The 18417-nt window shown below is 59.5% G+C and overlaps 1 protein-coding gene and 1 pseudogene across 1 annotated transcript; one reads left to right on the top strand and one right to left on the bottom strand.

Annotated features, from left to right (window-relative positions):
* The first annotated feature begins 6416 nt into the window (after nt 1-6416).
* Nucleotides 6417-7671, top strand: LOC100513045 (hydroperoxide isomerase ALOXE3-like; annotated as a pseudogene).
* A 102-nt stretch (nt 7672-7773) lies between these two features.
* On the bottom strand, nt 7774-13968 carry ALOX12B (arachidonate 12-lipoxygenase, 12R type). Its single transcript, XM_021067856.2, has 13 exons — nt 13838-13968; nt 13645-13731; nt 13408-13530; nt 12986-13089; nt 12502-12674; nt 12145-12288; nt 10404-10607; nt 10099-10185; nt 9595-9764; nt 9060-9181; nt 8560-8660; nt 8173-8343; nt 7774-8009 (listed from the first exon to the last, which is right to left on the bottom strand). The coding sequence occupies exons 1-13, from the start codon at nt 13966-13968 to the stop codon at nt 7830-7832; spliced, it is 1797 nt and encodes a 598-aa protein (XP_020923515.2). The 3' UTR covers nt 7774-7829.
* Nucleotides 13969-18417: the final 4449 nt, after the last annotated feature.

The following is an 18417-nucleotide window of genomic DNA, read 5'->3' on the forward strand; positions in this document are numbered from 1 at the left end:
CCAAAAACAGACCCCGGTGCGGTGAGTTAGAAGCCAGCTCAGGATACAGCGAGAGGAGCCGAGCTGAGACTGCAGGTTCGGGGTGAGAGCCTGGGTGGCTGGGAGGTGCTGGGCGAGTCGCGGGGTCGCGCAGCGCCCGGGGCGGGGGCGCGGCGCCTGTCAGGGCCCAGGCCACCGGGACCCCACCTGGCGCACGCGGGTCCCTGCAGAACCGCTGGCCACACCGCCCCCAAGGCTCTCAATCCCGCATCCAGCCAGCCCTACCTCCTCTCCTGCTGCACCTCGCACTCCTGACGGCAGTCATGGGCAAGTGCTGGGTGCTTGTGGCCACTGGCACCTTCTTGGGCTCCGGGACTTGGGATAACGTGTCAGTGAGCCAAGTGGGACCCTCGGGCAAAAGCCCCGCCCTGCAGCTGGACAACTTCGGGAAGGACTTCCGCCGGGGCCTCCTCCCAACCCCCCACGAGCCTTCTCCCTCTCTCCTCCCCCCAGGAAAAGGACTTCGAGGTGACACTCCCCCGGGATGTGGGCCCTGTGCTGCTGCTGCGCGTGCACAAGGCGCTCCTCGAGCTGCCCCTTCCACTTGGGCCCCGGATCCCAGACGCCTGGTTCTGCCGCTGGTTGCAGCTCACACCGCCCCGGGGCGCCCCCCTCCTCTTCCCCTGCTAGCAGTGGTTGGAGGGTGCGGGGGAGCTTGGTTTTGCGGGAGGGGACAGGTGAGGGGCGGGGGGGACAGTCTGGATGGAAGCTAGCGTGGTCGAGGAGGAGGGCCAGGGAGGGAGGCCAGTGGTGCACTGGCGTGGCCACTGAGTGGGAGGGAGGCAGAAGAGGGGAGACCACCTTAGAGTGACAGCAGGTGCACCAGAAGGAGGCAGAAGCATGGTTGGGAGAAATTAGACTTATTGATTGGACCTGATGGAAGGAGAGGTTCCCATGAGAGCATCAGGTGTAATGAGTGGAGGAGGGAGGGGCTGGTGGGAAAAGACCGGGGCTGTGAAGCAGAGGCGGAGAGGCAGGCAACCAGGGCCCCTCAGAGGAGAGGAGTGGAAATGGCCAGCACCCCGCTTCTCTTCTAGCTCTGCTCTTTGACCCCCCACTGGCACTGGCTCTTGAGCAGGGGTCAGTGACTGGGAGGGAGCAGGTGGTTTGCTGAGACTGGGTCTGCCTGGGGTGGGAGCAGGAGCAGAAGCAGGAGCAGCGGCTTCTCCAATCCATCAGGAAAGAGGTAAAACAGACCAAGGGGCCAGCTGATGCTCCAGCGCAGCGATGTCCCACCCCAGGTCTGAGGAGAGGAGGGGGAGAGGCTGGGGTGCTGAGGGTTGAGGCCAGGCCCCCCTCTCACTCCTTCCCTCCCGCAGCCAAAGTCATCTGGCAGGACAGCCACCCTCTGCTCTGTGCCCAGTGCCAGGCAGAGATTAAGGAGAGGCAGCAGAAATACCAGTGAGCAGCTCAGGAGGACTTGGGGCGGGCACCCCCCTAGAATCCCGACTTCTTAGTTTTCTGGCAGCAAAGGGGCTCCCTTGCTCCTGCTTGCTGACCAAGAACAGTGCACGTGTGAGGAGCCCCAAGGTGAGGGAGAGCCCTCTCTCCTAAGCATCCAGTCCCAGAGCTCCCCCTGCACAACCAGTCTTGGGAGCCCAGCTCCTGTTCCCCTTTCCAGTCCTGAAGGGTGTGGTCCAGCCACTAGCGCCTCACCCCTGTCTCCATCGCTGCCCTTTACAGGTGGAGTAAGTATTTCCCTGGGATACCCCACTGCCCGGATGCTGAAAACCTCAAGGAGCTTGACCCCAACCTGCGCTACTCCATCACCAAAGAAATCACCCAGAACATCCATTTCATCTCCCCGTGAGCCAGCCTGCCCCACCCAACACCTCCCTAACTGCACCCCGCCTTCTCCCCAGGCCATCCCACTCTGTCTTTCTGCAGGAACATTGCTCCGAAGCTGAAGGGGCTGCTGGACACCCAGCGGCCCTGGAGGAGCCTGGACGAGATCCAACGCGGCTTCATCTCCCCCAGATCACCCGTGTCAGGTCTGGGATGTGAGGGCTGCCCTAGGACTTGCAGGACTAAGAAACAGGGAGCTAGAGACAGAACATTCTGGAGACCACAGACCTCATCCTGCACTGCTGCCTGATCCCTCCCCCCTGTTCCTCATGGAACCTCCTTTGTGCCCTGAGAAGGCACACTTTTTGTCACCTGGGGGGAGGTTGGCCTCTGTGTGGGAATGACAGGTGGCAGCGGCTGAAGGAGCCCCAGAGGATGCCTGTCCCAAATGTCCTCCCTCAGGATGGGTTAAGGTTCACTGTCCTCAGAGCCATTCTCGCTCATCAGGGCTTGAGCAAGAAAGGCCAGGAAGTAAGTTCTAAGAATTCCACTTTAGGAGTTCCCTCGTGGCCTAGCAGTTAAGGATTGTCACTGCTGTGGCTTGGGTTCAGTCCCTGGCCCAGGAACTTTCATATGCCTTGGGCACAGCAGAAAAAAAAAAAAAAAAAAAAAAACCAAAAACCAGAACAAAAGCAAGAACTCCACTTCTATGTCAAGGCAAGTATGTACTCTTCCAAGCCAAAGGCTCCATCTGCGGCATCTTTGAAAGCCTACCGCCTCTGTCCTGTGGGTCTGTTTGCTGGTCACCCCCTCCCCTGACTTCATACCTACATCTTCAAACTGTCCCCAACACTGGGTTGTTCTGAACCACTGGAAACACCTGTCCTGTGAATATCCTCAGCAATTGGGGGGGGGAAATGGAAGCAGAAAAATTTTTTCCTTTCAGAAATGCAGGCTTGAAAACCAAACTAAGTCAAAGGATTCAGGGATTCCCACTTGCCAATATCCTAGCCCCCACCCCCCAGACACACTGTGGGTCCAACCATTCCTTCTGACCTACGTTTAAAACTGTGTATGTTGAACCCCAGTCCAAAACCACTAGCACTGGTGCCATACCCCGGGAGTGATGAAAACTCTCTCTCTGAAAGATCGTTCTAGTTGAACAAATTATCCAGACACTTCCTTAGCAAAGGTGCAAAAGAACAGGACATGGCCTTGGTGAGTGAGAAGGACCCTAGTAGTTCAGAGGCCAAGAAGGATGGGCTCTGCTGGTACCAAGCAACCCTCACTCTTCTGATCTTCTCACATGCACTGTGCACATACCAGAGCACCAGAAGCATCCCCCCAAATGGGTGGGGCTCAGGGAGTCCGCTCCGGGTCAAATTCTTTTTTTTTTTCTTTTTTTTTTTTCAGGAGCACATCCAGGGCATAAAGAAGTTCCCAGGCTAGGGGTCGAATCGGAGCTGCTACCAGCCTATACCACAGCCACAGCAACGCCAGATCCAAGCCACGTCTGCGACCTACACCGCAGTTCACGGCAATGCCAGCTCCTTAACCCACTGAGCAGGGCCAGGGATCGAACCTGCATCCTCATGGATACTAGCCAGGTTCATTACCACTTAGCCACAAGGGGAATTCCTGAAGCTCAAATTCTGATCCCTTGCTTTCTGAGAAAGTACTCACTAGTAATGCCATTCCCCTTGCTGGTCCAGGAGTGACCATGCTGGGAAGCTGGAGACCTGGGTCCTCAGAGCGGTGGCAGTGCTGGAAGCAGGGGACAGCACCAGGGTGACCTTCCCCCCCCACCCCCCACCCCCCACAGAGTACATACTCGAGCACTGGCAGGAGGACGCCTTCTTCGCCTACCGGTACCTGAACAGCCTCAACCCGGTCCTGATCCGCCGCTGTCACTCTCTCCCAGAGAACTTCCCTGTCTCGGATGCCATGGTGGCTCCTGTGCTGGGACCTGGGACCCGTCTGCAGGCTGAGCTGGAGGTGAGGGGTGCGGGGGTCTGGCCAACCTTCCCTCCCCTCCCAGTGCCTTCAGGAGCCCAGATGCCCCGGCTCCCTGTCTCCTTTGAGCTCTGCTCTTACACCCAGGCCTGGCTGCCTTTTGTCCACTCCCACTGCTTTCCATTCCTCCGAGTTGATGCCTTCTGCTCATCACGGGAGAGGGCCATTGTTCTGTGGGGGCAAAGACTACAGGGCTGAGTGGCAAAGGTTCTTTCCTGGTGCTTCGCCAGGCTCTCTGCATCTGGCAGGACCCACAGCTCCGAAACTCCATTGTCATGGTGACTGAGGATGCCCTCCAGCTGGTCAGGCAAGTTTCCCTCCCTCTCTGGTCTACTGGGACGAGAGGTGCCCCAACCCCAGGAGTGTGCCTCCTGCCTCCCAGGGCACCCTCCACCAGCAGAGCTCCCTCCTCTCGCCATCTGTCCTTGAAGCTTGCACACTAGCCACGGCCCCAGTACCCCTGATACTCAGACAGGGGTCCCTTTCTTTGATACCAGAAGGTGACTCTGGGCTGGAAGGTCCCAGTGGATCCAGGGAATAAATACCAGCAGGTACAGAGTACCTCCCCCTCCCTCCCTGAGCTTCCCAGGACTGCACAGAGCTGTCCCCTCTCTAGCCCTTCTCCCCGACCTCTCCTCCCCCAGAGGGGCTCTCTGTACCTGGTGGACCACGCCATCCTCTCAGGGCTCCACTCCAGCGTCCTTAACGGGCAGCCCCAGTTCATGGCACCCCCCTGACCCTGCTGCACCAGCGCCGTGATGGACCCCTGCTGCCCCTTGGCATCCAGGTCAGCAAGGCAGAGCCCCGGGGGTGGGCACAGGGAAGCCCATCATCCGCTCAGGAGGACAGAAAGGTTTGCCCCTCTGGATGCTTCTGTTCCAAGTGTTTTTGTTTTGTCTTTTCTAGGGCCGCACCCACAGCATATGGAGGTACCCAGGCTAGGGGTCTAATTGGAGCTACAGCTGCCGGCCTATGCTACAGACACATCAACACCAGATCCAAGCTGTGTCTGCAACCTACACCACAGCTCATGGCAACGCCGGATCCTTAACCCACTGAGCAGGGCCAGGGATCGAACCCGCAACCTCATGGTTCGTAGTCTGATTCATTTCCACTGCGCCACGACGGGAACTCCCTCCAAGTGTTAAACATCACGAATCGTCTAATCCTACCCAGTTCCTGCCTTACACAACCGGGGACCTGTATGACTTTGCATCGGAACAAGAAACCCTCATCTGGGATCTGCCACATGTGCCAACAAGGTGGCCTTGGATCATTCCACTCTGCTTCCTCTCTTGTTGTACTAGAGGTGATATGATTGGAAACACTCATATGGCACTTAATGTGTGCCTGGCACTGTTCTTGGGACTTCAGCAGCATTAACTCATATCATACTCAGAAAAAGGGATTTTTTTTTTTTAGGGCCACACATGCAGCATGTGGAAATGCCCAGGCTAAGGGTTGAATTGGAGCTACAGCTGCCAGCCTACACCACAGCCACACCTGTGGCTGGATCCTTAACCCACTGAGCGAGGCCAGGGATCAAACCTGCATCCTCTTGGAGACTAGCTAGGTTCATTATGGCTGAGCCACAGTGGGAACTCTGAGAAAGGGATTGTTATCATCAACCTTATTTTACAAAGGAAGCTGAGTCACAGAGAGGTTAATTAACTTTCCTGGGGACGCACAGCTGGTAAGGCAGTTGACCATGTGACTTGGCCCCACCAACATGGTGATGGGCCACACTTTCTGCAGCCAGTTTCTACCTGACACTCCCCCTCCCCTGCGCCCCCTACTTCAGAGCACTCAGATACCTGGCCCAGACGGCCCGTCTTCCTGCCCAGTGACTCAGTTGAGGACTGGCTCCCCCTGCCAAGACCTGGGTGCGGAATTCAGAGTTCCTGGTACACTTAGATGGTCTCGCATCTGCTTCGAACTCAATTTGTGATGGAGGCCTTTTTTGTCTCCTTGCTGCTCTTTTGGGAAACCACTGCGGGAGATGGACCCTACCAGCCCGGTCCCAGCACAGAGGGGCCCAGCACAGGGGCCCAGGAACTCCATATGCCGCCAGGTGACAAAGAAAGGAAGGAGGAAGGAACGAAACAGTCCTTCCCTGTGCCTTGATGAGACACAGAAGACTGGACTTCAGATGCCTGCAGGGCCAGCAAGCAGGAAAGAGGGCGGGCAGAGATTGTGGCCAGTGGACCACTCATGCCTGTTGGGTGACAGTGGCAACCCAGCTACGACTATAGCCAGAGCTTTAGATTTTTTTGAGAGAAAGAGACATTTTCTAATATTTAAATGTTGGCCATTGATTCAACTGGAAAAAGAAACAAAAACCCTTGGCAGCCGATCAGAACACATCTGCAAACCAGCAATGGCTCTCAGGGGCCCCTGGATTGCACCCCCTGGTGGAGACACAAGCCTCCAGGTTTGAAGCTCAGCTGGGCAGTTCATACAATGTGTGGCTGGCCAATTTCCTTCTCTGGCCTCAGTTTCCTCCTTGTTGGGCAGCTGATTTCGGTGGCTTCTTCCAACTCATACCCCTGGGCAGCACAGGCTCCCAACGAGCATTCACCATGTACCCCTGGGTCCCCAACTTTGTGTCCAGCATCGTTGGCCTCTACTACCCGACGACAGTGCCGTGAGCAGGGACTCGGAGCTGCAGGCCTGGTGCGGGGAGATCTTCCAGGAGGGATTTCTGAGCCGCACAAGCTCAGGGGAGGTGACTGTTCCTGCCTGCTCTCGGGCCCCCTCCCCCAAGGGCAGTGGGCCTTGGGTTTCAGCTGCATTCCCTCCACCCCACTGCTATCCAGGGGTCCCTTCCAGCCTGGACAGCTGCGCTGGCCTCCTCGAGTATCTCACCACGGTCATCTTCAACTGCTCAGCTCAGCATGGGGCCGTCAACAGCGGCCAGGTGAGGATGCGTCAGACTTGGGGGGGACAGGGGAGGCAGCGGCGGGGGCGAGGGGGTGCAAGTCAGCTCACAGGAGGAGTGAGCCTAGCAGGAGCTCTGGCAACCCTGTGCTTACTGAGTTGTGGGGGGCGGGGGGGTGTGTGGGGTGGGTCCAGTTTGATTTCAGTGCCTGGATACCCAATGTTCCCACCACCATGCGGCTCCCCCCGCCTACCTCTAAAGGCCGGACAAGCCTGCTGGCCTCACTCCCTGAGGTCAGTGCCACATGCCGCACCCTTGTGCTCTTCCAGGGCTATCAGCGATGAAACCAAGGACATTGTAAGCAAGGCCTAGGCTGGGGATGGGGTGGGGTCCTCAGGTTCCAGGAGAGCAGGTGGGGTGAGGACGGGCTCCTGGATAACAGATTACTTGGAGGGTGCACTTAGCAGCCTGGCTCCTCCGTGAGCAGAGCGTGGAATGGCCTGCTGCCGGGGTGTGGTTAGGTAGCATGGGTTCCTAGTTCGCAGAGTTTGGAGTGGTCCGAGTTTTCAAAGGATGATGGCTTGGATGGTCTGGGTTCCTAGGTGGGTGGGGCTGGGGTGGTGATCTTTGTCCATGGATGGATTTCCTGGGGGTCTGATGTCCTCAGTGGTCCCGAGGTAGGGGCACTGCAGATGCACCAGAATCGCCTTGGGTTAAAAGATGAGGCCAGGGCATCCCGCGGTGGGGATCCCAGCCTTCTCTCCTTCTATCCCCAGCGGCGCTTGGGCACCTACCCGGACGAACACTTAACCGAGGAGGCCCCGCAGCGGAGCATCGCCACCTTCCAGAGCCGCCAGGCCCAGGTTTCAAGGGACATCCGGGAGTGGAACCGGGGCCTGGCGCTGCCTTACACCTACCTGGACCCCGCGGTGGTGGAGAACAGCACCGTCGTGTGAGCTGCGTTGCACCCCGAGCCCCAGCGTGCCCCCGGCGGCGCCCGGCCCGGCCCTCAGGCGCCCCCAGTAAACGCAAGCACGCAAGCACGACAGACCCAAGGCTTGCATCCGAAGTGATTTTATTGGAAAACAGGCGGGGCGCGGGGGGAGGGGGCGGCCTAGATGGAGATGCTGTTCTCGATCAGCACGGGGTCCAGGTAGTAGTAGGGGATGGGGAGGCACTTGTTGCGCTGGCGGATGTGGTGCGAGATCTGGGACAGGCGCTGGCGGAAGGTCTCTATGCTCCTCCGCGGCGCCTCCTCCACGAAGTGGATGTCGGGGAAGTGGCCCAGGGGCCGCTGCGGGCACAGAATCGGGCAGCTGGGATGGAGCCGGCCCTGCCTCTCCGCCCCTCGCCTTCAGCAGCCTTGCCCTCTCTGCCTCCTGCCCTTGACACCCCCTCTCGCGCAGCTCCCGCCTATGCTCAGAGGTTCCCCCGCCCCCACCGGCACCCCGCGGCACCCTGTCGTCGGGCTCCCGGCTGAGTGTCCAGAGGACCAATAGGACGATGCACGTGGTCTTCACATCCGGCAACGTGTCCATGAAGGTCTCGTAAGTGGTCAGCCCCTTGGCCTGCATGGGTGGGTTCCGCATGGACGAAGGGAAATTGGGCATCCAGGCGGTGAACTCCAGCTGGAGGCGGGGTGGAGGAGGGGCTCCTGGTCAGAGAGTGCCCCAGCCTCTCTGGCTTCAGTTGAGGCTGAGATTGAGGCTGGCACTCGGGCTGAGACAGGGCAGGACCCCGAGCCGATGGAGAAGAGCCTGATGACGGCTGAGGTTGGGGTTAAGGTGGGGGCTAGGAGCCAGGTTAGGTCTGGGCCTGGGGCAGGGACTGGCGCACACAGGTACCTGCCCTGTGTTGACAGCAGCGTGGCTGGCAGAGCAGGTGTAGATGACGATGGTGACATAGCGGATGAGCTCAGGGACTGTTCGCAAGCAGGTGGGGAAGCCTGGGGGGAACGGGGGAAGGTGCGGGCAGAATCAGCCCTGCCCAGGTCCCGGCTGACCCACAGAGGGTATGACCAAGCCCACCCTGGACTTCTAACACACCAAGCTGCTCACGCTCCATTTCTCAGCCCACAAAGGTTTGTTTCCAAGCGGGGAGCCTGGGACGCCCTCCAGGTCTCTGCAGCGATGACCCGCCGCCCGTGAGCTCAGGCAGGGACCCGCAGCGAGCTGGGCTTTCTTTCCTAACCTCTGAGATGTCACTGCTCCAGGGGCCAGGGACGAGCCCTGTCAAATCCTCGGGTCATGAGCTGGCCTCCAGTCCACAACAAGACTTGCTCCGGCCTGGGGCACCCACCCCACAGCCCCAGCCCTGCTGGGTGCCCTGGAGCCCAGGCCCATACCTGAGCTCTCACGTCCTAGTAGACACTCCTTGAATATCTCCTGTACCCAGGACTGCAATTCCGGGTCACCCTCCACGGCTGCGTCACATGGGTAATAGTAGGTGATGATCTCTGTCACATACCTGACCAGGGGACATGGCCTCAGGGTGAACCCTCCCCTGCCCTCCCCCCCCACCCCGTGCTTCTGCCACCTCCCCCTGGATGCCCCGGCCCTGGCTGACCCAGGGTGGCCCCAGGCCTGTGGGTGGGCGGAGGTGGTGGGGGTAGCTTGGCGAGGTCGGAACACACTCAGAGCACTAACGAGAGTCAGCTGAGGTCCAGGGGCCGCTCAGGCCCCGGCAGAGTCTGGCCGGCAGAGGCACGCTGGGGCCCCAGCAAGAAAGGGGCCCATCAGGCCTCCCAGGACCCCACCCAAAGCTTGAGCACATGTGTGACCCACACGCAGACCAGGCCCCTGGATGGCACCCCGTCCTCAAAAGCTCCCCAGGCCCAGGGTGTCCACCCTGAGTGCCACCCACTGCGGCCCTGACCTCACCTCTCCAGCGCGTCCCACACGGCCAGGCTGTCGTCCCGGTAATAATATCCTGGCAGGTCCTGAACCCCGCGTTGCACGAAGTCATTGGGGAGGTAGAGGCTGTCGTAGGTGAGCTCCGACAGAGCCCGCACCATCACCTCGGCAAAGCCCGCCAGGCCCAGGGACATGCTCTGTTGGGGACGAGGCAGACTCTGGAGCCACGGGGTCCCTGCAAGTCCTCCCCTCTCAGGCTCCACACGCGGCCTAGTATGTGCCTGCGTGACCACCCCCGACACGCGCGCACGTGTGCACACACACACACACACATACACACACACACAGCCAGGATTCTACACCCCTGACCGGCACACCCCGTCCTTGTAGACACAGCTCCCGCCTTAACGGGTCCCCTCCCTCCATGCCCCCTCATGACCTTCAGACAAGTGGGAAGTTCTGCTTTTAGTCTAACCGCAGAGGCCAGAACGGAAGCCCGCGTCTTGCCAGGGTGGGAGGTGGCAGCCTTACCCTGGCAGAGAGACCCCCCTCGTTAAGGAGAATAGCCCTCCCGATGCTGTTGATCTGGATGGTGTATCGGGTGTGAGGGACCAGGAGCTGCGAGGGGAGGAAGCAGGGCGATGAGAAAGGGTGGGCGGAAGTCACCCCCCAAGCACATCAGCTTCCCTGCTTCTGCTACATCCGACCCCCTGCCTGACCTGGGGACATCCCCCCCCCAAGCTCTCTCTCGTGGGTCCCCAGCTGCCTCCCCACGTCTAAGTGGAACCTGGAGCGAGCCCGATAGCTTTCTGAGGCCCTTTGGCTCCAGCCCAGACCTTGTAGAGGGGGTGGCACATGGGGAGCTGCCTCAGCATGGCCAGGCCAAAGGCCTCGGCGACAAGGTGGGTCTCCAGCAGGTGGGAGATCGCCTCGTGGCTGTAGAACTCGGCGTAGCGCACCCACGTCTTGGCCAGCAGCCAGTCCCACTCAGAGTCGCTGGGCAGGAAGATGGGGCAGTCGGGCCCGGGGGTCTGGCTGAGCTGGGGGTGGAGGGAAAAAGGGTCAGGCGAGAGCAGAGAGCACAGACACAGCCCCCCACCACCCACCACCGCCCCGGCCAGGAGGCAAGCAGAGGGGCGTGCAGGGAGGAGAACTCCGCCCACACACTGGGCCTTTTCTCCCTCCTTACATTGCCTCCTGTTCTTCTCTCTGCCCTGAGTACCCCCGTCACCCCTTTCTCTACCTGACAGCTCCCACCCATTCTGCGAGAACTAGCTCAAATGCTGCCTCCTGCCTCCTGGAGTTCCGCTGTGGCTCAGTGAGAAAGTGAGGATGCTTCTTTGATCCCTGGCCCCTACTCAGTGGGTTAAGGATCCGGCATTGCTACGAGCCACAGTGTAGGTCAAAGATGTGGCTTGGATCCTGCATTACTATGCCTGGGAGCCCAGCCTGGGACTTCCATGGGGGGAAAAAAAAAAGGCTGCCTCCTCTGAGAAGCCAGCCTTATCTTGTTTGTTTTCTTTTTATGGCCACATCTGTGGCACACGGAAGTGCCCACCCCAGCCCACTCCACAGCCACAGCAGTGCGGGATCCGAGCTGCAGGGCTTGTGGCAATGCCGGATCCTTAATCCACTGAGCAAGGCCAGGGATCAAACTGGAATCCTCACAGAGACTATGTTGGGTTCTTAACCCACTGAGCCACAGCAGGAACGCCAAGCCTGTCTTATCTTACCCCAATGGCCGCCATATTCAGCTGTGCAGGTTGCACACTGCACAAGGGGACCCAGACCCCTGGGGATTAGGGGGTCATTGAAATCTAGTCCACACTGGTCTACTAATGAGCCAGAAGCATCAGGGCTTGGCTGATCCCCACCCTCACCCCGAGGGGTGCCTTTTTCTAATTTAGACATGATTGAGGTGGAGAGCTCTGGGAAAGACGCACCTCAGTTTCCCTTGCTGCCAGCTCAGACTCTCAGGGAAGCAGCTAAGTTTGATTAGTACAGTCTTTTGAGCAGAGGCCTGGCTCACAGCAGACTTTGGTTTATCAAGTAGATGAATGAATGGCATCAAAGAGACAAGCTTGAGCCTCCGAGCACATTCCCATCAGGCCACCTCTCTGCATATAGACACAGCACACCCACTCTACACACTAGGGCTTACACACGCATGTAACACACAGGGACCCAACTTCATGCATGGGCATACAAGGGGCAGCACACAAATGTACACAAGTAGGGACCCTCAGGGACTTGGACCAGTGCTTCCAGCCAGGAACACACACCAGGCTCACCACTAGCCACACACACACACACACAAATAGGGACACATAAACACAGGTGCATTCTCAGATGTCCACACAGGGACATACACTCACATGGGCACACAGGCACACTCTTTCACTAGTGCACAGACAGGAACATAAGGTTCAGGCATGTACGCGTGCACACACACACACATGCTCAGACAGATAGGGGTATACAAGTACACACACGGGCCCACACAGTCACCAGAGTACACATACATATTCATGCACACACGGAGCTCACACAGCCACCCCAGGCCTGCACCCCAGACACCTGGATGGCGATGGGCATCAGGTTCCCTTCCGGGCCAAAGTGCAGCAGGCAGAGGGGGGCGCAGTGGTGCTGCTTCCGGCCGTTGAGTTCAACCGTGGGGATGCCCTCCAAGATGCGGTAGTCTGCCAGGTAAATGTTCCCCTTCTGCAGGGGAGCGGCCATGGGTGGGCAGCTAGGCACCCATGCCGCACGCCTTGGTTGCAGGGTGCCCTGGCCCCCCAGGTGCTGGGGTTGGTCAGGAGCCGAGTGAGGGATGTGGGCGGGGTGGGACTCTACGGAGGCCTGGGTGGGAAAGGGAAGCCGGGCGGGGTGGGGAGGCTGGGAGGCGGCGGAGGTCAAGGCCAGAGCGGGCCTCACCTCCAGCTCGGCTTGCAGGCACGTTCCCTCGCCCAGGAACGGGCCCACCATGTCGTCTGTGACCGGGAACTTGTCTGGGATCCGCGTGCAGCGGCGGAGCAGGCCCGGGTTGACGCCATTCAGGTACTGGTACCCAAAGAAGCTGTCCTCTGTCCAGTGCTCGGACACGTACTCTGGGGGGACAGAGCGGGGGCGTCACGATGCGACCCGATCCCCTCTGGGACAGAGAAAGAGAGCGCACTTCCGAAAAGACTCGGGGAGGAAAACCCAGCCCCCCAGCCTCGGGTGGTGCGGCCCGAGAGGCTCGGGGCGGCGTTTATCAGCGGCGCCGCCAGAGGGCGCGCCCGCCCGTGCGACTTCCTGCCTCGGGTTCGCGCCGCAGGCCCCCGGTTCCCGTCGCGGTCCTGCCTCGTGCGCGCCGCTCCCGCCAGACATCGCCCGGCTCCCCCGTGCTTAGGTCAATTCCCGGTGCCCCACCCCATACCGGTGACAACAGACTTGTTGGTAGGGAAAATTTTCTTAATGTCCTTCAGTCTCTTCCACGACCGTGTGCAGTCCACCAGGCCGCGGAGTTTGAACGCCAGTGCCCTACGACAGGGGATTCGAGGAGGGGCCGTCAGAGGGGCTGGGCCGTGCCCTCTGGGACGGCGGTAGAGCTGCCCGCCCCCCCCCCCCCCCCGCACCGGGTCTCCAGGTCTCTGAGTCTGGGGGGGCCCAGGCACAGCGGCAGGGCCTTTCTGTCAACAGGGGTCTGCGTGTCACCTCTCCGATTCCCTAGGCCTGGCTCTTCCGCTCCCTCTGCCCTCGTGGTGGTGTAACCTCTGGGGCTGTGAGGGAAGCGAGCAAGGAGCAGGGGGAGAGGGACAGCCTACAGGACCCCCACCCCCGGCCCTCCCACACACTCACGTGGGGCCCAGGCGGTAAAAGAAGGAGGCCGTCTTGAGGAAGGAGAAGCGGAGATTTGAGTTCAGGAACTTGGTGGCCTTAAAGTTGATGAGAATCGGGAATCCTGGGATGTAGCCATTCCATCTGTGGGGAGCAGGGCAGGGCTGGGGCCCGGCCTCTAGGGCAGGGCAGGGGGCGAGAAGGGGCAGAGCCGACGGCCCGTCTTTGGGGGACCCCAGGCCAGCCTCAGGTCCTTACTCGGGCCGGTTAGGGTTTCGGCGGACAGGAGGGCGGTAGCTGGGGATGTGCACGTAGTTGGGCAGGCCGGGAACGAAGACCCTCCAGCTGCAAAGAGAAGCCGCGATGGTGGGCCCTGGTGGCCACACACCAGGCCAGGGCACAGCGGGCACAGGCCCCCGGCCTCCCGCAGCCCCTGTCGCCCTCCCCTCACCGATAAAAGTCCTGCTTGGCTCTGAGCTCCTCCTTTCGGTGCTCCAGAAGGATCGGGAGTGTGTCATCTGCTGTTGTCTTTCCTGTAGGGAGAGCAGTAATGAGACTTAAAGTCTTTCCCTGCCCCCTCATGTCCCCACCCAGGCATCAGAATTCAGCTTCTGTCCCCAAGGTCAGCTCCCGGGAGGGGGGGGAGGGCTCACGGCCAAGGATGGGGAAGGCTCACCCTGGGAAAGAGGGGGTGTGTGTCCTCCCAGAAACTCAGAGGAACCGCCCTCCTCCCCTCATTCTGCCCCCTCAAGGGGGGGCTCTGTTCCAGGGAAGCCCCTTCTAGACCCACAGAAACATGAATACTGAACGGTCATTTAGCACTTACGAGGTACCCGTCACTTTCTAAACACTTTGCTCACGTCAAATTTAATTTAATCTGCACACGAACAACCTTCAGAGGCAGGTGGCTATTATTACAGGCCCGCAGTCCAATCTCCACAATTCCAAAACCCAAAAGGTAGAGAAATCAAGTTTGTTTTTCTCTCAAAGTAGGCATAAATTCCTTAGCCGACAGAACTTGCTCTAAGAGGAACCTGAGACTGTGTATGATCTTTATTGAACTCCCTTGGTGAAACTACTTGGCATTTTTGCTGCAGAAATATTAGTATATTTGATTTCAGAGTGCCCTGGTGGTTGTCTCACATAACACAGGGGGAGCGTCTATAGAATATATAAGCATGTATGAAGATGCGTATGTGTCTATACATATGGGAGCTCCCCCCTTAGCCAGAGCTTCACTTTTCCCAGTTGCAGTTCCCTTCGGTCAACCTCTGTCCAAAAATATTACATGGAAAATTCCAGAAATAACATTGGCATTTCATAGGTCCTGCTGACATAGATTCTGCCATTAGCTCAGTTTTACTGATGAGGACACTGAGGCGTCAAAGAATTTGAAAATGCGCCCAGAGGTCCAGGAAGCGATGGAGCTGACATTCATATCCAGGCCTGTCTCTCTGCAGCGTCCTGGCGGGTAGTCTGGCATTGCCTATCCTTTTCCTTCAGGGCCCCCTCTCCCCCACCTCCCTCAGCTCACGTTGTGCTGGGGTGAACAATGCCCTCTGGAGTCATGACCCACAGACTCAGCTCAGCTTTGTCCCCACGGTGGGAGCCCCACTCCTTGCAGGGCCCAACAAGTGACGCAAGTCTCGCTGCCCTGGTATTGCACGGCAGCTGCCCCACCCAACCCCATTCCTGCCCAGCCTCCCAGTGTCACCCTGCCTGTCCCCTCTTTCCATGCCACTCAGACCCATCCCCATGGGAGGGTGCTTTGCACCCACCGGTGACCCTCCCCTCACCACCCCCGCCCCCCACAATCAAGCCTTCCCTCTGCTCAGATTCCCCCCCCCGCCTCACTCCCAGGGAAAGCCTCTCAACCCAGGCAAGTGAGAGAAGGAAGAGAGATGGTCAGCTCTCTGCTCCTATCAGCCGGAGGGGCTCTCTCAGCCCCCCCCCCTCCCATCCAGCTGGAAGGAAGCCGGAAGAGGCTCAGGTGGTAGATCCAGGGGGACAAAAGAGGACAGGCCTACAGTCCCCATGTAGCAGGTGCACATTATGAAGCTGAGTCGGGGAGTTCCCACGGAGGCTCAGTGGTAAGGAACCCAACTAGGATCCATGAGGACTTGGGTTCGATCCCTGGCCATGCTCAGTGGGTCAGGGATCTGGCATTGCCGTGGGTTGTGGTATAGGTCACAAACGCAGCTTGGATCCCGCATTGTTATGGCTGTGGCTTAGGCCGGCAGCTACAACTCTGATTTGACCCCTAGCCTGGTAACCTCCATATACCACAGGTGTGGCCCTAAAAACACAAAAAAAAAGAAAAAGAAAGCTGAGCCAAGCACACCAGACAAGGGCTCTGGCAGGGGTGGCTGCAAGGAGCTTAGGCCTCAGGTCCCAGCCCTCTTCAATGGCAGCAGCCGAACCACTGACAAGCAGCTGGGCAGCCTTGATTGGCCACCTCAAAAAACACCAGCAGCCTGTCCCAGTAACAGAGCCTCCGACTGGCCTGCCAGGGAGCCTACTGGATTAAGGGGGGCCTTTTGGAGTGACACTGAGTCCTATTAAAGTTATAAGGTGTCCCTTCAGGGTGACTGGAAGCTAAGAAATGCTTCATTAGAAAACCAGGGTGTCACGATATGGTACCAGACCTCCTGTTCCAGGACCATGGAGAGCTGCTGAACTAAAAGGGCTTCTTGAAGAAATAACAAGGCAGCAGCAGTTGGAATAATGGGTCATCCTATCAGAGATAACAGGGCCTCCTGTGGAAGTATCAGAATCCGCTGGAGTAACAGGGGGTCTTTTTGGAGCAGTAGAACATGCTACTTGGCATAAATAGGGCATCCTGTCAGAGTCCTGAGGTCTTATGAGAGTAGCCAGGCATCCTGGAGGCCTTGAGGGGAGGGCCGTAGAGGTGACAAAGAGCCCACCCTGGGGATGCTGTTGGCTGCCAGACCCCGGGGACCTGAGAGTAGCCCCATGCCTCATTCATTTGGGTTCCTCCAGGCTACGGTCCCGAGCTGGGCCCAGCAGGATGGCACTGACTGAGGGTGATGTGTGAGGGTGGCAGGTGTTCCCAGGCATCCCTGTGGAGCTGGCGTCTGGCTGCTTGGGAGCCCAGGGTGGCTGGGCTGGAGCGAGGGGCTGGACAGTGTGGGCCGGGGTGGCGAGGGCTTGCCTGTAGCCTCCCGGAGTGCCAGGGTCTCGTAGCCATCCATCCACTGGTAGGCGGGGAAGTGGTAGATGCGGCCACTGGGCGCACAGATCTGTACGTAGTTGCAGTACCAGGAGTTCTTGGGAAAGAAGGAGTAGCGCTCCTTGTACAGGCGGATGATGATGAGCTCCCCCAGGTCCTGCTGGCACCGGACCGTGTACTCGTCCACCTGCGCGGGGCACAGAGCCGGCAAAGTGAACGCGCTCCTGCTGGCCCGGTCCCTCACCCAGGCCTCGCTCCTGCTGGGAGATGCTCACCTCGCTGGGGTGGCCTGATTGTTGCGCTCTCCTCCGACCCCTTCCCCTCCCTCTCTCCATTCTCAGCTCCAGAGGTCACCTCCTCCCACCCCCTTTCCCCCAGTTACCTGAAGCTGCAGGCGCCACGTGGACCCCCAAGGGCTGGTGAACAAAAGGGTCAGCTGGAATCCAGCGCCCCCTCCCCCCCAAGTCTCCTACAGTCTTAGAGTGGGCAGAGGTCCAGCCAGCCCCCTTTCCTCCCACTGATCAGTGAAGATGTGGAGATTGAGAAGATGGGGCCACCTAGAAAGTGACCTATTAAGGTCGCGTCGTAGCCGGTGGCTGGACCTGACTCCAAATCAGGCTGAGGGCTCCATCACAGAGCAGGCAGGTCCCCACGGGGCAGGCTGCTCTGATGCCTTGTAAGCCATGGAGAATCCAGTGTGAATTTAAGCCAGTCCTGCTGCAGCTTAATTTAGGAGGGATGAGTGAGAGGGGGAGAGAGCGGGACGAGGGAGAAGGGGCGAGAGGGTGTGGGAGAGGGCCGGCGGAGACGGAGCGATGAAGGGAGGGCGAGAGGGTTGAGCGATGAGGGTTGTGGGGTGTGTGAGGACAGAGAGGAGAGATGGAGGTGAGCCAAGGGCAGGGAGACGGATGAGGGATGGCCAGAAAGGGATGCGAGGCTACAGACCACAGGGTGGGAGAAGGCTGGGAGCCAGATCTGGGGTGAAGGGTGTCCGAGCCACCCTTGGAGCCCCGATGTTGTCAGACCTCCCCTTCAGGCAGCTTCCTCCCTGCGTGCCTCCATCCCTCCCCGTGCTCCCCAGACACTCACACACATACACTCACACATACTCACCGCACCCGTTGCAAAGTCTCTCCCAAAGTGGTTCAGCAGCTGCTTATGGCTCTCTCCTTGGGTCCCCACAATGGTCAGAGAGATGGAGTCCGTGGTTCCCGACAAGAGGTCGGTACCCGTGGCCACCTTGACTTTGTAGGTGGCCATGGTTGCTCTTCAGGAGGCAGGAAGGGGACTCAATCGCAGACACCGGGAAGGGGGCCACTCAGAGGGGCCCAAGCCAGGAAGGGGAAGTCAGACACGGGGAGGAGTGGAAAGGCCAGCCTCCCGAGGCAGCGAGGTGAAGCAGGGACCCAGAGCCTGGAGAAGCTGCTGCCCTTGATGGCGGGCGGGCCCAGGATGGGCGCAGGACAGGAGCCGGGCTGGCTGGGGTGGGGCCGTGCTCTGGCTGGTGAGCAGGTATCTGGGCTGCGAGCCCTCTGGGAGCTGGCAGGGAGGAAGAGCAGGGAGGGCTCTGGCCCTGCCTCTGAGAGAGGGCGGGTGGAAGATGCCTCGATTGAAGGAGGCTTCAGGGTGGGGGAGCCAGTCCAGCCTGAGCCTGAGCCCCAGGGAAGTTGGGAGAAGGGGCAGGGCGAGGCCCTAGATCTTTATCAGCCTAATAGGCTCCTTCCTTTTGCCCGGCCTATGGGCTGCAGCCCTGGGCATCCCTGCCAAGCAGGGCCACGGGCAGCGGATTACCTGCACTGGTTCTGGGGCCCCCAGTGGGTGGGGACAGGGGAGGGGACTCA

This window comes from Sus scrofa, chromosome 12, assembly GCF_054392235.1.
Source record: "Sus scrofa isolate SSC_HxYL_T2T_F1_AM1 chromosome 12, Sscrofa_HxYL_maternal_Yorkshire_Landrace_v2.0, whole genome shotgun sequence".
Lineage (NCBI taxonomy): Eukaryota > Metazoa > Chordata > Mammalia > Artiodactyla > Suidae > Sus > Sus scrofa.